The 19,485-nt window shown below is 43.4% G+C and overlaps 1 protein-coding gene across 2 annotated transcripts in view; it reads left to right on the top strand.

The window, feature by feature from the left end:
* PHYHIPL (phytanoyl-CoA 2-hydroxylase interacting protein like) overlaps positions 1 to 19,485 on the top strand; it is a 58,093-nt gene that overhangs the window by 7,898 nt on the left and 30,710 nt on the right. Inside the window, exon 1 of one of the 2 annotated variants that reach the window (XM_054071213.1) lies at positions 14,331 to 14,554. The exons of the other annotated variant lie outside the window; for it this stretch is intronic. Within the exon in view, the coding sequence (XP_053927188.1) occupies positions 14,449 to 14,554 (106 nt within the window). The 5' untranslated portion in view covers positions 14,331 to 14,448. Of the gene's footprint in view, positions 1 to 14,330; positions 14,555 to 19,485 lie in introns of those variants that run through there. 2 annotated transcript variants of the gene reach the window in all.

Raw genomic sequence — 19,485 nt, 5'->3', positions numbered from 1 at the left:
AATAAAGATAGAACAGACCTCCTGATTTTGACTTTTTTTCTGCAGGTATGAAACTTGTTGAGGTATTCTCACATTACCACAGACAGCCTCCACCCATGAACATTGTTAATCTCTCTGGTATGCTCAGGTCTTGCATGTGTTGGCTTTTTGCCATTTTATGAGCACAGTGTTCTTAAAGCTTGCTGTATGGCACATGATATAGTAAAGGAAGATAAAGAAAGGAACAGAGCAGACAACAATAAACATGAATGAAAAGGGCAAAAGAGCCTCTCTGCATTTTCCATCTGTTCTGCTACTTTTGCTTCTTTTCTCTTCTTTTTGCCTTTTGTTTTATATTCTCCTTTCTCTGCCATCAAGATTTTAAACATTTTAAGTCATTCCTCCTGTATTTCTCTACCATGCGCATGAGTTATGAGGAATGAGCAATAATGAATTAATACACTCTTCCTCAGGAGCAACAAGCAATATACTTAGAGCAGGCACTGCTGATGCAGCACATGGTGAGACTGTGAATAAAGTAGCACGGCATGGTTTCATAAATCAGCATAAAAAAATGTCAGACATTGCATGTCACCATGTGGTAGATGGTTAGGAAGAACAACTTGTTTTTCTTCAACCCGAACCTACCCCAGGAACAAACCATTTGCAGTCTCTAGGCTCTAGGTCTTGGAGCTTTTTGTTCAGTTTTGTTTCCACTTAAGATTAAAACTTACTTGCTTAGTTACTTCCCATTTCATTGAACATCTGGTTAGCTAAATAGAGGAAGTGGATCATCACGCAGTATTCTGTGGTGAGGTGCAACTCTTAAATAAGTTTCTTATGTATATTTAAAAGAGAGTGAATATTATTTCTGTTGGCTTTTCATTAGCTTTGGATATTCAGTAAATTTTTCCAAGATGGCAATACCTGTGTTGAGTTCCAGATCCCTTGCTGTTTCACTGTTCAGATTCCGCTCTTTGCATGTTTTCTTTCTCTGTCCTTACATAAGGAGATTACATAAGAGACGACTAATCTCCAAAATCATTTACCATATTAAAGAGCAAGTACCATCAATAGATCTTTATCAGCTGCCTGCAGCAGAAAGGAGACACATGGCTGTGCATTTGGAAACTGGTTGTTTACAGTACTCGTTAATGCATGCTGCCAGTCATGGGCAGATGTCATCAACAGTCATTACGCAGCTCTGAAAATAGAATCAAACTTGACCTGGTCAGGTTCTCAAATAATTGATAAGCTGCTTCTGACCGATGGAAATATGTGGAGTCCATTCTGTCCATCAGCCCCCTATCGTGCAGACCCAGTGTTAGGACAGCATGGGGAGGGGGTAGTCAGTTGGGGTGTACATGTCAGGCACTCAGTCAGGATGTACGTGTCAAGCTGAAATCTCCTCACCTCTAAGAGCTGTAGTTTCCCCGTATGTCCTTAATCTGCCCTCGTGGAGAGGAGCATGATCAACACGTGCTTCTGATCCCTGCACCAGTGCTGTGTCATGTCTGGAAACGACAGCTTATATTTTACCCCTTGTTGTTCTTCCTTTTTCTTTTTTTTTTTCCCCAGAAAGCAAAGAGAGTAAGTGGGAGAAAACACTTCAAGGAGAAAAAGGGCAAAGAAGTTTTCAAAGCATCTCTGCTGTGTGTGTGCTTCTCTGCCTGTCCTAGCCACTGTGCCGTGCCCCAGAAAGGGAAGAATCACAGAACGGCAGGGGTTGGAAGGGACCTCTGGAGGTCATCTAGTCCAATGCCCCACTAAAGCAGGTTCACCTAGAGCGAGCAGCATAGCAGTGCATCCAAGCCAATATGAATTTGTGTATGTCCAGAGAAGGAGGCTCAGCATCAGAGTGCAGGAGGGGCTCCTGTGCCCACTTTCCCAAACTATATGAACTCAGCACAGAGAGCTGGCATCGTGGCTCAGACAGGATCCCTGGAATTGCTGTGTTGTGTGGAAGGGGACAACATCCCATGGTCTCATATTCATCTAGTTTCTTAAATCTGGCTTCCTCTGCTTAGCTCCCACAGGATGATAAAGACTACAGAGAAAGGCTTCCTTTCCCCTTTCCTTTCCCTGTTTTCACACGAGGCTTGAGAGGAACACTGCCTTCTCCTTTCTTTGAGAAGTGCTGTTGAGCACAGGCTATTACATCCACCACATACAGTGCCTTGGCATCAGAAGCGGTCAGCTGCTCCCATGCGCCTGTTTGCTTGCTGGTGTGTGGCAGAGGGCATGAGAGAAAGGAAAGCAATGCTATACTTCTGAAATGAGGCATAGCGAGCGTTGTGTGCCTGCAGCTCCAGCTCAGCCTGCCAGTGTGTGTCTGCTCTTTAGTTAGTGGGTAGAACATTACAAGTGACTAGCACTTAGTTGATCCCCTGTGCAAACCCCTCCAATCTCTAGCAGGCCTGGAAGACATGATTTAAGACTGTAAGAAATGTGTTGCTTAGCCTTTTTAGAAGTGTACAGATAGCATTCATGTGGTAATGTTATCTTTGAAATACCAGAGTGCTTTATAAAGGCTACCAACACTGCTAAATGTAATGACAGACAAAAATAATTTTTTAAGATGCATCTATGTCAGAATGGTATTGTGTTTGTCATAAATAGCCAACAATCCTTCCACAAGGGAAGAATGCTGGATATCGCTTTGTTATTTGCTTGTCTTCCTTTACAGTTTCTAGAAGGGTGCATACAGAGAGGCTTTCTGTCTGTCTGTCTACTTTCCCAAAACAAGGAGGACACCGCAGAAATAATCTTTTGATAACAAAAATGTTGTACTGAATCAAAGTTTGTTATGAGCTATATAGCAGAACGTACTGTTACGGTTTATCTGCACAGGGAATGATCTCTTTATTTAACTGCAGTTACAGTAACAGAAATGTTTCTGACTACAATTTTTGGTTTTATGGTTTTCCAAGCATTCTCCTTCTTCCTTTTGGTCATTCTTGAAGTTGTGACATGAGATCAGGGAAGATTAAGAGCTTAAGTGACTTCTTAGCGTACCATCATTTCAAGATGAATAAGCGTTCATGAAGACAGCCTGCGGGAAGGGAACTGATGTACTATTTGAATGCCCTGACTTTATAATTCATACAAAACTCTCTTGGCAGGAGTGCATCCAGTGCTGAAAACTTTGCCTTAGGGTTCAGATGGATCAAGCAGTAATGAGACTCCGTGGCTAGTTCAGGGGGGCATGAGAGGAGAAAACAATTTAAAAGCAATGAAAGATACCCATGATCATTGTAACAAAGCTTTTGCTCTCACAGTCTGTGGAACCACTAGATAATAGTTTGGAGAACTGACTCTGCTCTCAGTTGCCTGCCTTGCAGCTGCACACGGGATTGCAACCTCAGTTTGGGAATAACTCGCGAAAGGAGAGGCAGCTGGCTGCTCAGCTGTGTTTTGAGCAATTTTCCGTCGAGGTCAGAGAGAGTTTGACAGTATGAGGAGTTCAGACCACCATCCCTAGAGAGGGTGGAGAAATCCAAAATGAGAAAATAGTGATAAGACCATACATTCTCTCTAAAACTGGTTGCATGATCTATTTCAGTCTGAATATACTTGTCCATAATGTGTTTTTACCAGCAAGATACAGAAAGGAGGTTTTACTCCAAGATGAATTCACAGGATGCATAAAGCTTGCATAATATTTCCATTTAGACAATCCTGTTAGGCAGCCATTTTATTGAGTGCTGAAAACCCCAAGCAAACTCTAGTCTAATCCCACTATTTCTGTAATGACACTCCTGGCAGCTCCCAGGCATTTGCCCCCTGCAACCGAAGAGCCACACATTGGGAGTGAGCCCCTTTGCCCAAGCTGCCTACTATTCAATAACTCTTACTGATAACAACTGTTCTCATAAGACCTAGACGGCACAGCTTCAAATGATGAAGCACTGTGCACCAAAATAAAATCAAGATCCAGATAGGTTGGGTTTTACCACACCAGCCATGATATTCACTGTACATTTTTTTAATAATTTTTTGCAAGTTTTAATTAAGAACGTAGTTTTGAGCTACCTGGAGTTAGGGGACCAACCTCTGCTTTCACAGCTGGGCTTCCCAATGTGTATCTCATTTGTCAGTAAATATCCCTTATCCCTCCTTAAGCATGGGAAGAAACCCCGAAAACATGTCAGAGCAGCTTTCTGTGTTTCCTTCCTGAATTATTTGCTCTTACATTTTTACCAGACATCACTGCTTCTGTGGTGGAAGCAGGATGGTTTGCTTGCAATTCAGGCAGAGACCAGTCACATGCATTTTTGGTATTTGTGATAGCTCTTGTTATTAACTCCTGAGGGCATAAGACTTAGTGGTCAGGCTATAGATAGCCCGTGGGTCTCATTGTGGCTAATCTCATTAACCCTCGGACTTAGTTGATTTATACTTCATTTGCTCCTGCTAGTTTATTGTGATATATTACTCAACTTCAAGAAAGAACAAAACCACGAGGTAGATGATAAAAAAGTTGTCACAGAGCGTTTTTGCTCAGGCCTTGGACTGGCACTCATTTCTACTGCACTGTTAGGCAAATGTGAATAGTCCTTTGCTGGTGCTAAAGAATTTCAGTTTTCCATCTTTCCTTAGGTTTACTCTGTGCCATATCTACCTTTTCTGAATAACTTTGCTTTGAATAAATTTTACAAATGTAAACGTACATATCGTAATATGTTTCTAGAGTTTTTACTATAGATTAACATATGGGTCTGCTCCAAAAATATGCTTCAGCAATGCCTTAATACCAGGGCTAATTCATCCTTTGCAGTAGCTGTTTAGTAGTACATGGAAACTAGGAGGTTTTTGTGCTTAGTTTTGGTATAATGTTAGTTATATCCGTGTAGATGTAGGTATAATTAGGCTGGTGCAACCTCTAAACTAATTTGATGGAGCCACAGCTATAAAATATGTTCAAAAGGGTAGTGACAATTCCAAAAATTTAAGGAAATAAACTGTAGCAGGGTAGTTATTACTCATGCAAAATCGCCAGGCTAGTCTAAGTGACCAGCATTTAAAGTACAAAATCATTTGTATTTTGTGAGTAGCTCTACCTCATACAATTACCTCTGTTGCTCTGCTAGATCTGGTATTATAAAACTTTTCTGTCACTTATATGGACAAATTCATATTTCCACAGCGTGATGAGGAATACATCATGAGACTGAAAAAATACATGAAGGTAGCCTTCTTATCTAGTGGCAACTACAGTAAATAGTTATGCTAAGGACAAAACACAAGAAAATTGAGTTTCACTAAATAAACACAACTGCTTCAACACGAAAAGCAATTTTTTATTTTTTTGCTATTCTCTACCTTATTTCCCCTCCCTGCCCCAGAAATGACCAGGTGGATGTCATGTGGTCAAACCTAGAAAAATATTGTCAGTGGCTAAATTGAATGTATGCAGAGAGATATTAATCAGAAGCTGCCATTGAGACAGATGGGAGTAGATGAGATTAGACTAAAAATGCAGACAATAAGAACAGAATTAAGAAGAAAAATGCTGGTATTAAAGGGAAAAAATAGAGAAATCAGTAAATTTGCTAAAAAAGGCTCATGTAGGATATCAAGTTAACAGTTAACATGGCAAAAAGAGACGAAATTAGACCAGAAGAATCTACAGATGATGGGAGTTTGATGAGAGTTCAGCAGGTCACAGATAAGCAGTGATCAGACAAGTCTGAAAACAGACCCACATTCCATCACACAGGAGCCACTGTCAGACTTCTATCATTAGGCAACAGCTGTGCCTGGATAAATGGCTACTTGTTCTGCTTTGCAGCCAGCACTGTCCCTGTGAGCGTGTACTGCAGATTAAGCCCCTTGAACTTTGGACAAGGAGGTAAGGAGCTAGGATTAGCATAGGGGAGAGAGTCTGGCCATATTTGCTTGCTCTTCTCATTACTTATTCCAGCATTTATTGCAGATTATCAACAACAGCTGTTTCAAACACATATAAGAATAATTTATGAGGAATTCACAAAGACTACATTTAGCTTCTGGATGCTTTTCTCCCCCAGCTTCTTGTAGAATCATAAGAAAGCTTTTCCTTTGGGGCAACCCACAGTACCTACAATGAGCATCCATTCAGATACTCTGCTGAGGATTTTGCTGCTCCACATGGCTGTGGAGAGATCCTAAGGCAAATAAGCTCCTTAGGTTAGTGGTGGCCTTTGCAACTATCCTCTTGTGCAGACTGGTTTAAGAACCAGGAACAGTGAATCAGTTACAAACAAATTTTGGAGTCCAATGATTTTCAGGGTTCCCAGAACGCCACAGTTCCTCCACTTGACTTTAAGCTCTTCAGGGCACTCTCTAAGCACAGCAACTGGGAATGTGTAATGCTATAATATCAAAAAAATAACATACTGCAGGGCTACTGTATATTCAGAACACAAGTAATGGTGACAGGAAATCATTCAGGGCAGAAACATGATTTCATTAAAATGCTTGTGGATGTTATTAACAGAACAGTGCTATAAAGTAACGGTCACTTTATTTTCTGTTTGTGTAGTCTTTATCTAATCTGCCTGCATCTGGGTGCTAAGGGGGCATTCATTCCCACCAGAGCAAAAACATGCTAATCATAGCTCCTAATTGTTGTTTCTAATGTATTCCCTTGTGGAATTCTAATAATGGATCACATATTTAAGTAATCATAGATCTGAAAGATAGTAGAAGAGCTTGTAGTAACTGACTGAATCAAGTGAGTGAGATTTAAGACTAGTCTTACTACACACCCAGGCTCTGAGCCAAGGAGAAGGAATGTTTGGGTGTTCTTCCTCTCATTCATTTAACATAATTTTTCATTTTGTTTCCTTAGCAGGTAATTAGCTGTGTTCACAGTAGCAGTGGGGGACAGACAATGGTGTCTTTTCTGTCTTGCCATGTCACCTCAGTTGTAGCAGATCTTGATGGTAAAACAGCTGGCAGGAAGCAACATTAAGCTAGAATGACTATCTTCTGTGATTATACAAAAAGCTAAAAGCTCTATAGTTACAAGAAACCCAGATCATTAGATGATTTTGATGAACTAGTCACTTAGACTTTCTTTATTAACTTTACATATTACTGAACTGTACTCCCTTTGTGGCTGTCTTTGAAGAGTTTTGAAGTCATCCAATGGAAGGATGTAGTATTATGAGGAAAATCTAATGTACAGGATCAGTTGAGAAAGTTTAAGAAAAGCCTCTGTGTAAAGGGGAAGGGCAGTGGGAAAGACTCTAGGAGATACTGTAATGGAAAGCCAGCAGAAGTGTGTCTTGTTCCAAAGAAAATGGGAAGCACTGAAGAGAGAATGGGTCACTGTGGGCTACTTAAGCACGTAGAAGTAAAAATTTGAACTGCACTGGAAACAGAAAACTGGAGGGCCACCAAACCAGGCTTTTATATTCCAAATTTAGTGCACATGAGAAAAACAGGGACAGAGTGAGGATACACTAAAACAGTTGCCAAGAGGTTAAAGATAATATGATGAGACTGAGTTACAAGTCCTGAAGGCACAATAATGCAGAATGACTTAACCAAGAAAATATTAATTGTAATTAATTTGTAATATGGAGATAAATTTTGAGACCAGTTCTTATTCCCACTAAAACCAATTGGACTTCTGCCACAAATTTTATTGGGAAGTGGATTAAACTTTGAATAATGGCTTGGTTAAGAAACCATTTATGTAATTGTGAACTGCCTGGAAAAATTAACTAAGAAATGCATAACAGAGTATCATCACTCAAACAAATGCGTCTGAGGTGTCCCTTGGGGTATTTATAGAACTGATGGAACAACTAGTTGCTAAAAAAAACCACAGGGAATTGAGGAAGTATCAAGAGACTAACAAAGTGTCAGCATGTCACAAGTCTTTAAAAATTAAATTAAGAGTAACTATGGAAACTATTGTCTTATGGGCATGACTCCAAATTGAAATAAATAGTTTAAATATTAAAGCAGAATGGGAAAATGTATTTATAAGGAGGTAAGCAGTATAATGAGACCCAGATGCGACATAGGTGTACTACAGTAACCTGAGTCAAACAAATGAGAACATTTATCCCTGTGCTGCTTTTTAAGATGAAGCCAGAAAATTACTAGTAGAGTACAGAACAGCGTCGAGACTTGACAAACGCATTTGATGCTCTACCACATAATATCTTAAGGAACTTAGCAAAACAAGTCAGCTTAGGCTAAAATTTGTACCTGAAGGGGCTACAAGAAAGCTGGGGAGGGACTGCTTACAAAGGCTTGTGGTAATATGACTAGGGGCAATAGGTATAAACTGGAGAGGGGCAGATTTAGACTAGACTTAAGGAAAAAATTTCTTCACCATGAGAGTGATGAGGCACTGGCACAGGTTGCCCAGGGAAGCTGTGGCTGCCCCATCCCTGGAGGTGTTCAAGGCCAGGTTGGATGGGGCCTTGGGCAGCCTGAGCCAGTGGGGGGTTTCCCTGCCCATGGCAGGGGGTGGAACTGGATAATCTTTAAGGTCCCTTCCAACCCAAACTATTCTATGATTCTACAAAATTCATTTCAAGGTATCACAGGCTGGCCACAGAACTATAGGTGAAAAGCCAGTCTAAATAGCAGTCAGCATTGTCATTGATAAGCAGCTGGTATTATCTTTCAAAGGTCAAGATATGGTCCAATGTCTGGAGGATAAGGCACTAATCAAATGTGAAAATTGTACTAAAGCAGGAAGAATGACTAACAGCACAGAGGAGACAAAATACAGAAGGTTCTAGTTGTTCCCTAGGTATACTGTGGATCTAACAAAATGAGGTTAAACTTAAAAGAAAAGCAAATTAATAAATGATAATGCTAAGTGTTAACAGTACTTTGTGCCCATTAGGCAACAAATAAATTTCATGAAGCTATGAATACATTATTTTTGTTTACGAAAGAATTTGTCTTTCTTAAATGCTTATTTAGGCTTTATAAAGCTGATCAGAAAACTGAAATTTCGAAAGCAGCACTATAAATAGCATTAAGAAAAGGATGATTTGCTTGATACCTTTCTGCTTATCCGGGTGGAACATTGTTTACATTGTTCAACAAAGGTTGGGAGTTGCATACCCAGATGATACAGTTGGAGGGCTCCACACTCTGAAGGGTTCATTGTGAATGAGGACTATGTGGTGATGGAACAAAGGATGTGGCAAGGAATAAAGTCTAAGAGATCAGGGCACTTTCTTGATTCTGCTGGGTCAGACCAAAGACCCATCTAGCCCAGTATAGTCTCTTCAGCAGTGGCTGAAAATGGATATTTACAGAATGTGAAGATAAGAACATAGAACAGTCTTCGTGTCTCTTCTCCAGACTTTAATAATTTTCAGATTAGGGACTCTGAATCATTCGTGGGTTGAGTAACTCTGAAGAATTTCTTTTTGTGAACATTTCCAGCCTCTCTTTGAACCAATGCAAACTTTTAGCATTGACACTATCCTTTGGCCTTGTAAATCTAACACCAGTTTCATAAAGTACCACCTCCTTCTGTTTGTTTTGAAGCCGGTTGCTATTAACTGCATTGACACCCTCTAACTCTTGTACTGGGAGACTCAGCAGTCAGACTTTGTCTATCCCGTTTGTGCTAGGTGTGCATTAGTGAATCTCTGTCACATATCCCCTCGGTTGCCTTTTTCACAGACTGATTGCTTTTTTGTCTCAGTAGTACACTAGCTTTTCCCTCTATAGAAGCCATTTTTACATCACGCTATACAAAAAACTACAGATTGATTAATAGGCCCCCTGGAACCAGAATCCACAAGATTACCTCAGAATTGTATCTTTGACATTTTAAAGTATGGTTTATGGCCTTGCAAGAAAAGCCTGAATGCATGAATTGAATGCAATTGCTGAAATTAAGTCTTCCTAGCGGAGAAGGCAAGACATTTTGAGATGTATGAACTACTGCATACATCTCACTGGAGAGTTCCCAGAAATAGTGAGGGCTTCCCAGCATCACGAGCAACATCAAAGCAGAAAACAGCAGACGGACCCTTTTCCAAGAGAGCTGCAGCCCGACTGCTGAACTTGGCATCAGGATGCTTGGCTGCAGTTGTTACCCTTGCCGAGCGTGAGAGAAAGAGGCAGAAGAACTCGCTCCAGAGCTAAGACTAAGCACTGCTGCTCTGCCTGGAATTTTCCTATAGAAAAAAAGGAGGTCCTGTGCCATTATCCTCCTCGTCTGAGCATTTGAGGAGACTCTTGCTCTGAAAGCAGAGAAAAAAACAAAGACGTTCTCAGTGACGATACCATGCCTAGTGCTCTAAATTGTCATACATCAATGTCTGTCTCTGTGTAGGAAAGGAAGCTGTGTCACACTGCACATTAACTGTACAGTCACAGCTTTCACCCAGAGTCTTAAATATTTTTTTTTTGTTTTTCTGTCACCAGTGTGTGGATTTTACTTCAGTTCTATGGTATTTCAAGAATATCCTGCACACAGTCCTTTGCAAGTATGTTCCTCTGCATGCTTGAAACTCTGACATCTCCACTAAAGACAAAGAATGACTGTGGAATTGCAAAGTGGTTTTTTTCCATGAAACTTCAGGAGTCGTTGCTAAGCTTATTCAGTGTTCCTTTTAGGACTGAGTCAAAATGCTGGATATAGGTTTTGAGCCTTCCATTTATCTGTCCTTTAATATTTTGCTTTTCTCCTCAAAAGTTACAATTTAATACGGAAAGAAAAAAAAAAGGCAGCCTTTATTTCCTCGCTTTTTGTTCCTTCCTGAAAAGTATGTCTGTAGCCTTTCTGCCTTTTGCTTGCACAGTCCACTGAGCAGTAACACAAGTCTTTTTTGTTCCCAAGTGGGAAGGAAGAGTTGGAACTCTGAGTCTTGCTGAAGTCTGAGAAAGGGGGTTTCTTTTATAACTTGCAAATAAAAACCTGCTAGTGTGAAATACAAAAAGTGTTTTCAAATAGGGAGAATGCAGTTGCCATACAGGTCTGTGCTGTATTCTGCTGCCACTGTGGCACAGTTTTTCCAAAATGGAGTGGCAAGCAGGATAGAACTTTGTAATGGTATGTGGGATGATCTGTGGGTAGGAGAGGAGCAGACAGCATCTTTCCATCTCACTTTCATGCCTTGAATGAGATTGTGGATTTTAGGAAAGAAGCCACACACGTCTCTGGCTGCCTGCCTGCCTCTCTGCCTGTCTGCTGTAGAGCAATAGCCCTGCAGAAAGATCTTGGTGATCTGCCTGGGGGCTGTGCATGCCAGGCTAAGGCACTGTTGAACCTATCCAGGCAAGAGGTGTGTGTCACAGCTCATGTGTCATGCTAGAAAATGCTGCTTCTCTCTCCTTATGTGAGGTTGCAATAACAACAGACCCACTCTTGTTGACCTACAGAAATTGGTAAAACTCTATTTAATGTTGAAAGCGCTGAAAGGTTGCTGTTGTGGCAAATTCTTTGCAAGCTTTTGCAGTTTTAAATCACGACACACTGTTGTCTCTGATGTTGTGATGCCATTGGCAGACTTCCCGTTACATAATGTTGACCCATATTTGTGATATGTGACATTTTTGGCTAAACACTGTCAGGGATAATCCGTCACAGAAAAAACTTTCTGATTACATGCTGTGACTCTGTCATCCTTTAGCACAGACTCAGACTCAGACAAAGCCATTCCTTGTTAAGACAAGCAGAGTACAGTTCTTTAAGGTAAGAAAAGCACCAAGAGAGTATCACGTGCCTTGAGACTTGAAATACCTAGGACTAAATTCACCACAGAATGATTGCAGGATGGAATCACATCTGGGAGTAATCTGAGCTTAAAAAAATGGTGACACCCAGCCCAGGTGATGGGAACAGCGATCGGCTGAAGCAAGTATGAAGTCTGAGTGGTGACTCTGCAAAATGCTGTCTCTGGCAGGTCCAGCTTGTTTCACGCTTCAGAAAAGCAGAGCTGTGGAAAAGGTTGCTCTGATCTAGACTGAAGTCTGCCAGTATTTGTAGACTAACCAGTCTTTTCTTTCACAGGAAAAAAAAAAAAAAGTGTAATGGTGGGGGGATAAATAGATATAGCTCAGCCAGGGGTTATTGCTAAAAGGCAGCTGAGAAATGAGAGGCCTTGGAGGAAAGGGAACCACCCCCAAAGCTGTCTGTTTTCAAAGGGCTATGCAAAATTCATCTGTTCTTAAAAAACTCAGTTGCATAGAAAGTAAAGGAGAGAAAGGTGTATAAATAGAGGCAGAGAGAACAAAACGGGAATTCTATCAGTATTCGAGAACAGGGTCTGCTTCAAATTGACTTTATATAATGTGGTATCAAAGAAGTAACAAGATTGTGTGAGCTGCTGAAGTGTCTGCCACATTGTGGAGAGGAATGAATGTGGAACATAAGGCTGAGAGACTAAATACACTGTCTTTAGAGAAAGAAATTTTTCAGCCTTACGTAGGAAATGACTGTGTGCTAAGAACAGTTGCAATATCAAGGAGAGAGGTATTCCTTCTGTAAAAGAAACAAATGCTTGTCAGAGCCAAAATTAAAACCTGATGAACGCAGCCTCACCCACTTTAATTTATTCTCTCTCAGAGTCTACATTTGTCCTCATTCTGTCTGCGCATTCATTCATATATTCCTTTCCCTTCCCACCTCCCCATTGACTCACACTCTCCCTCCCTGTTTGTTATTGCTTCCTTTTCATTTTCTTTTCCTTTAGGTTTCCTTCCCACTCATTCCATTTCTCCTCTGCCTGACCCCTCTGCACTCATTTTCCTTTGTAGTGAAAAAACAGCAGAGAGACAAAGAGGAGGAAAAAATAGAAGATGAGCAAGGAAGGGAGGGGACAAAGAGGAGACAGTGCAGGAAGGGTGCTCGGCATTGCGTTTTCTCCCCAGGCTGTATTACAGATCTTTGAAGGTACTGTAGGAGTTACAACTCCTAAAACCTGTTCCTTTCTGCCAGGCAGCAGAATTTGAAAGGTAATGCCACAGTCTATTTCCTCAGATTAGGGTCCCTAGAAACCATCGCAAAGAACATAATAATCCCAAAATCCCGCAGGCAGCCACCCATGAGTGACAAACATCTGGCTGCCTGTGGAACTTGCTACCACAACAGATCAGCGAGGATGTAGTAGGAGACTGGGTGACTCTTGGGACTCCAAAGTGGGAAATGGGAGTTTTACGAGTACTCTGGACTTGCTGGCATGCAACGCTAACCAAGATGCATCACTGCCCCAAGCTTTGTCAGGGGTCAGCGTGCAATGAACTGGTGTTTCTCACAGCAGCCATCGCTGGTGTCTCAAAATGGACAGCCAAACGCTGCCAGTTTCAGTTCAATGAAACAACAAAGAGGTGCCAACAATGCTTATTGTGATATGCAGCAGGGAAAGGGCTGAAACCATGTTATCTGTAGACTGGTGATCCCAGAACAAGCTTGATCCCAAAGTCGGTTTGTAAACTGGAGAAAGTGCTGTGCTCCTGAGGTCCAGAGGCAGCTCTTTCATCCACCCTGTGGGGAGCTGGGCGCTCATACCCGCCGATGCTGCAGAGCTACACAAGCCTCAGTTTATTCTCCTATTGATCTTTATTTTTCTCCTTTACTGGCTCCGTTCTCGTTCCTGAAGCTGTTAACTGAGATGGATTTGTTTCTCCTCAGTGGAAAAAAAAAAAAAAAACCAACAAAAGAAGGAAAAAAATTTCTTACTTTTCACAACAGCTTGGCAGAAATTGGTAGAAACAGCAGCACTGTGAGTTCTGTGTCCTTTCCACAAAAAGAGCAGGAGCGAAGTGTGCAGGGCAGAGAGCCGGACACGACTCATTCCCACACCCTGCCCTCTATAACCTTCTGCCAGCATTTCTTATCAATTTAACAACAGACAGAATCATCGAATCACCAGGTTGGAAAAGACCTCTTGGATCATCATCGAGTCCACCCATTCCTATCTGCCACTAAACCACGTCCCTGAGCACCTCGTTTACCCGCCTTTTAACCACCCCCAGGGATGGTGACTCCACCCCCTCCCCGGGCAGCTGTTCCAGTGACCCTTTCTGTGCAATTTTTCCCCCGCAGTCCAGTCTGACCCTCCCGTGGCGGAGCCTGAGGCCACTGCCCCGCGTCCTGTGTTCGCGCCTTCGCCGACGGGCGGCCCGAAGGAAGGCGGGCAGCCCTCGCAGCTCGGCGCGGAGGGGCGGCGGGCAGCCGAGGGACGCGGGGGGTGCGGAGCAGCCTCCGAGCGGCGCCCGCGACACGTGGGGCGCGGAGGGGCCGGCGGTTGGCGGCGTTACATAAGGAGGGAGGGGGAGGGAGCCGAGCCGCCCTTGGGTCGCGGCGGCCCCTTTAAACGGCGGTGCGCGCAGCGAGCGCCTCTCCGCTGCTTCCCCCCCACACCTCCCCCCCCCGCCCGGTCCCCGCCTCGCTGCGGTGACAAATCCGGTCCCCGCCCGCCCCCGCCGAGCCCAGCCGAGCCGGGCGGCGCTGCCCCGCGGCTCCGCACCCCCGGCACAGCAGGCAGCGGCGCGATGGAGGCTCCGCGGCTGGCGCACCCCATGGGCAGCCCCACCAGCCCCTGCGAGGAGGTGATCAAGAATCTCAGCCTGGAGGCCATCCAGCTCTGCGATAGGGACGGTGAGTCCGGGCTCGGCGCGGCTAATCCCTGCAGACGCGAGAGATGCCACTGCCCTCATGGATGCTTAATGCAAATTAATCCCAGCCGCGTACGGTCCTTTGTTATTACCCCCCTCCCGTGTGTTTGTAGGTGCGAGCGTTCCCCACTCGCCGCCACCCTCCTGCCGTTGAGAACAAAAGAAAAAAAGAGGAGGTTGCACCTAGCCGGAGGGAAGGGAGGGAAACCCGCCGCTCCCTGAGCCATCCCTGGCGCTGCTGCTGCACAGCCCTGCCCCTGCCAGGAATGGACGTCGGGGCTGGTTCGGGGAGAGGCAGCGAGGAGAACCGGAGCGGGCGCTGCAGAGTGCGGGTCTAGGCTTGGAGCAGTGGCCCTGCTGGGGGGTTTTGTTATCCGTGATCTCCAAACTCCTTTGTATTGCAGGGCAGTTCCCGTGCTTAAAAGGCACGGGAGAATCTGCTGGGTGGTGGCGTGGGCGAACGGCGAAACTTGTTGCCGGTGGCTCGTGCGAGCGATAAGGCGGGCAGCGGGGCTCGGGGGCATTGGCGCGGCCGGGGGGTTCAGCACCGCGGACAGCGGCGCGGCGGGCGGCCGAGACCGCAGCGCCCTGGGAGGCAGAGGCAGCCCTTGGCCGGGGAGGCAGGGGCAGGGGCAGCCCTTGGCCGGGGAGGCAGGGGCAGGGGCAGCCCTTGGCCGGGGAGGCAGGGGCAGGGGCAGCCCTTGGCCGGGGAGGCAGGGGCAGGGGCAGCCCTTGGCCGGGGAGGCAGGGGCAGGGGCAGCCCTTGGCCGGGGAGGCAGGGGCAGGGGGAGCCCTTGGCCGGGGAGGCAGGGGCAGGGGCAGCCCTTGGCCGGGGAGGCAGAGGCAGGGGCAGGGGCAGCCCTTGGCCGGGGAGGCAGAGGCAGGGGCAGCCTTTGGCCGGGGAGGCAGGGGCAGGGGCAGGGGCAGCCCTTGGCCGGGGAGGCAGAGGCAGGGGCAGGGGCAGCCCTTGGCCGGGGAGGCAGAGGCAGGGGCAGCCTTTGGCCGGGGAGGCAGGGGCAGGGGCAGCCCTTGGCCGGGAAGGCACAGCTAGGCTGTCGAACAGATGAAGTTTGGGGTTTAGAGCGCCGGTGCAGATATGAAAGATCATCTGTGTCAAAGCAACCAGATAAATATAAGGTGGTGGGACACCAAAATCAATTTACGTGCTTAAAACAGCACCAAAAGCTGACTGTGGTGGAAGAGTAATGTTGTTTATGCACAGCTATGACTGGCAGAGCAGAACAGAGAAACTGTCAAACAATGGAAAAAATATTTTTTTTGTGGAGCAGCGTATAATTTGTGTTTATGTGCCAGATTGTCCTTATCGTCTCATTTGACATCGAATTATCACAAATAGCTTCTCATTTGTTGATGCAAAATGGGCCTTGGGTGTGAAATACGTGTTGCATTGTAAATACACTGAGGAATAGAAATGACAGTGTCAGTGAATGGCACAGGTGAATCAATGAAACTATTTCCTTGTTGTGAGTCTATTTTTGGGGCGTAACTCATATAGGTGGTGGCTGTAGAAAGCGTCAGCCCAGATTTCTCAGTTATTTTTTTACAAATTAGTTGTGATTAAATACGTTTTTGGTCTAGACAGACTTAATACTTTAACTGCTGGATTTCTGTAAGCTCTTCATTTTTTCTTGAAGTATTCAAGCAAATGACAAGGCATTAAAAAGCTTTTTTCAGTAATTGTTTTTATAGCTGCATTAGTCTTTGAATCTTTTTATCTTTGAATTAAGATATAATATGCGCTTCCATGCACTCATACCTGACTCACTGCCTGAAGAAAATGATCTATGTTTGTAGTAGTGAAAACTAAGCTGTCCTTCTGTTAAAACACGTTTTCATGTATCTTTTAATTAATACTAAAGAAAGATAAAAATAGATAAATTATACAATCCTTCATTTTTGTCTGTTCCACGTAATTGTAGTGAAGTACTCCACGTTAATGATTGCAGACTCTATTTGGCTCAACATAACTGTACTTAAGAACTGGTTGGTTTCCATGGAATAGTGTCATACAGACAAATAAATGGAAAAATGTAGTATTTTTAGTTTCAATTCCCTTTTGAGTAGGCTTCACAGGAAAACAACAACTTTCCTGTAGATCTGGCTTTACAAACTAATACTCATCAAGTAAGCCACAATCATACAGGGTCAGTGCTTCCTACAATACACAGTTGAATTTCTGAAGGAGGCACCTATATTGGGCATGCAAAAAATATGCAACTTGGTGCCTAATATGGCATAAGACTGCACTTGAGCATACTTCAGCATTTCCTACAGGTGGCACTTATGTATCAAAAAGCTCGTTTTAATGTGAACGTAGAAACCAGCAAGCAAAGATTAGGGCATTAATCTTTCTAGGTAAGCCTGCAAATGTATGTGCAACACATTTAGGGCCCTGATTACGAGCGCAGATTTAGTTAGTGCATTTACATTATAAATGCTTACAATTTGTTTCAGGGTGTCTGTTTTGTAGAAGATATGGTTCTTAAGTTGATATGTTGACATGACTGGGTTTAATCAAAGTTTTGTGAAAAATATCAATATTTTACCCATAGTGAATTAAAATTGTGCTAGGCTTTTACATTTTGAAACCCCTTTTGTCCTTGATCTCTAAGCTGTAGTAAGTGTAAACTATAAAATTTTAACAGTCTAACTATGACAAATTCTGCAGTACACTGGCTTTGGAATTCCAGGTAATGCTGCAATATAAACATAAAAAATAGTGGAATATTTATGTAGATAAAACATTTTTCTTGTTTTCTAAGATGAGGGAATTAATATTGAAACATTTTCTATTCAGAAAACTGGGTTATACCTCCTGTGGAGGTATACACAGAGCCAGAAATCGAGGACTTGGACTGAGCAATTAACAATATCACAACAATTCATATATTTTTGAATTTTTTTTTTTTTTTTTCAAGAATCATCATCTCTTCTAATTAATCAAGACCATTTAGAAAACTTACAAATGTCAGATACAAAGAAAACAAATGCATGCACATCTCAGATTTATTTTTTTTTATTAAAAGCACCTGGTAAGATTATTTTAAAATGAATGCACCATTATAAATCCAATTATCAGCTTTTATGTTCAGAATTCTCTTTTATTTGCAAATGCATCTTGTGTTATATTTTCTTCTTATTTCAGGTGGGTCTACTAGTAGTGCTTAGTATGAGTCTGTTGTAGTGTTCTAACACATAGTTCCTTAGAACTCTGCTGAACTTACTTCGTGTATAGAGGAGGGTGTATTATTTGTTATTACAGGAAAACAAATTTCACAGAATGGGTCATCAGGTGCTGGCAGAGGCTGCCCAGGGAGGGGGTAGAGTCCCCATTCCTGGAGGTATTTGAAAGACGGGTAGACGAGGTGCTCAGGGACATGGTTTAGTGGCAGATAGGAATGGTTGGACTCGATGATCCATGAGGTCTTTTCCAACCTGGTGATTCTATGATTCTGTGATTTCTTTTGCTGTATTTGAACACTGCAGCCAAACTTCTGTAAACTTAGGACAGGAAAGAATGTTTAATCTGTGCTAAAAATTCTGGTGAGCCTTTTAAAAACATTGTATTAACTCTGCCTGGGGAGTGGACCTTTAATAGATGGATGCCCTTCGTGTCATGAGCAGCCCAATTTTATGAAAATACATCTAACTTCAGAAAATCATAACCCTTTGAACAAAACCTGTGCTTTTCACCGACTTGGTACAATCGTCTTAGATTTTAGCAGCTGACTTCCCTGAAGCTCCACATTGTGGTTGTGCAGCACTCCCCCTACAGATATTGCACTTTGACTGCTGGGATCCTGCCACAGTGAGAGCAGTGACGCTGTCTCACCTGCTTTCCGTGCTCTTAGAGTTGGCAAAGACAGCTGGAAAGCAGGAGATACCTATCAAAACACGGAAAGGAGAAGAGTGGAGTAACAAACCTTCAACAAAGATGTTGCAGCTTGGCAGATGTAGGCTGGGAAGAGGGGCAAGAAAACTATCCCAGGAGGTGTGTGGGCTTGGCAGTAATAGAGACCGAGGCAGTGGCTGGTCAAGGGTGAATAGGAAAGACTTAGAAGCTGGAGATGTTTATGAGGAATAGATTAAATGGGAAGCCAGAAGTTGGCAAAATGACCCTGAATAAGAATAGGAAAGAAGAAGAAGTAGCAAGGGAGGTAATCCTGCTTCAGGCAGGGCACCCAGGGAAATAAAACTGGGAAAAAGATGAGGGGGTGTTCACACAGATGAGCTAGATTGGATGAATAAGGGTAAAATAAGATTTGGGATCCTGTGAGGGGTAAACCTGGAGACATGTCTGCAAAGAGAAGACAGAAAATACAAGAATATGGAGGAGGGAAACTGGTCAGTTTAGGAGTAAATGAATGGAAGTAGGACTTGCCGAGCAAAGACACTGGGACTGAAAAGACAGCCTTAGGAATGAAGAACAGGACTTTTGAAGTGTGACTGAGAAGTACAAGAATGGGTGGTACAGGAACAAGTTTGGGGAACAGGGCACAAGTGGCCTGTTTTGGTGTGCTAGAGAAAGGTCCGTGTGTATCAGCATGTGCCATCTTCCACAGCCACACACAACCCCAGGATACTAAATTCTCCTTGTTCATTTGCCAGCAAAAAGGTCTAAAATCCACTGGCAAAGCTTGACATTCATTTTCATTACTTATCGACGTGAAGGATTGCAGTTTGGTACAGTTCGGGGCTAGCCCATTAGCTCAAATACTCACATCTGTGCCAATTGCTGTGTTCCTAAATGATCCTGAACTGCAGGTTACCCATATGAGAATTGATATGAAGCCACAGGTAGGTTTTTAATCTTTTTTTTTTTTTTTAATTGCCATTTTGTAAAAACCTAAGAAATTGCAGACATATGATAGGTTATTAGGATTACCAAGTTAA

This window comes from Cuculus canorus, chromosome 7, assembly GCF_017976375.1.
Source record: "Cuculus canorus isolate bCucCan1 chromosome 7, bCucCan1.pri, whole genome shotgun sequence".
NCBI classification, from domain to species: Eukaryota; Metazoa; Chordata; class Aves; order Cuculiformes; family Cuculidae; genus Cuculus; species Cuculus canorus.
The sequence above is the reverse complement of the archived record's forward strand: the minus strand, read 5'-3'. Positions and strand labels throughout refer to the sequence as shown.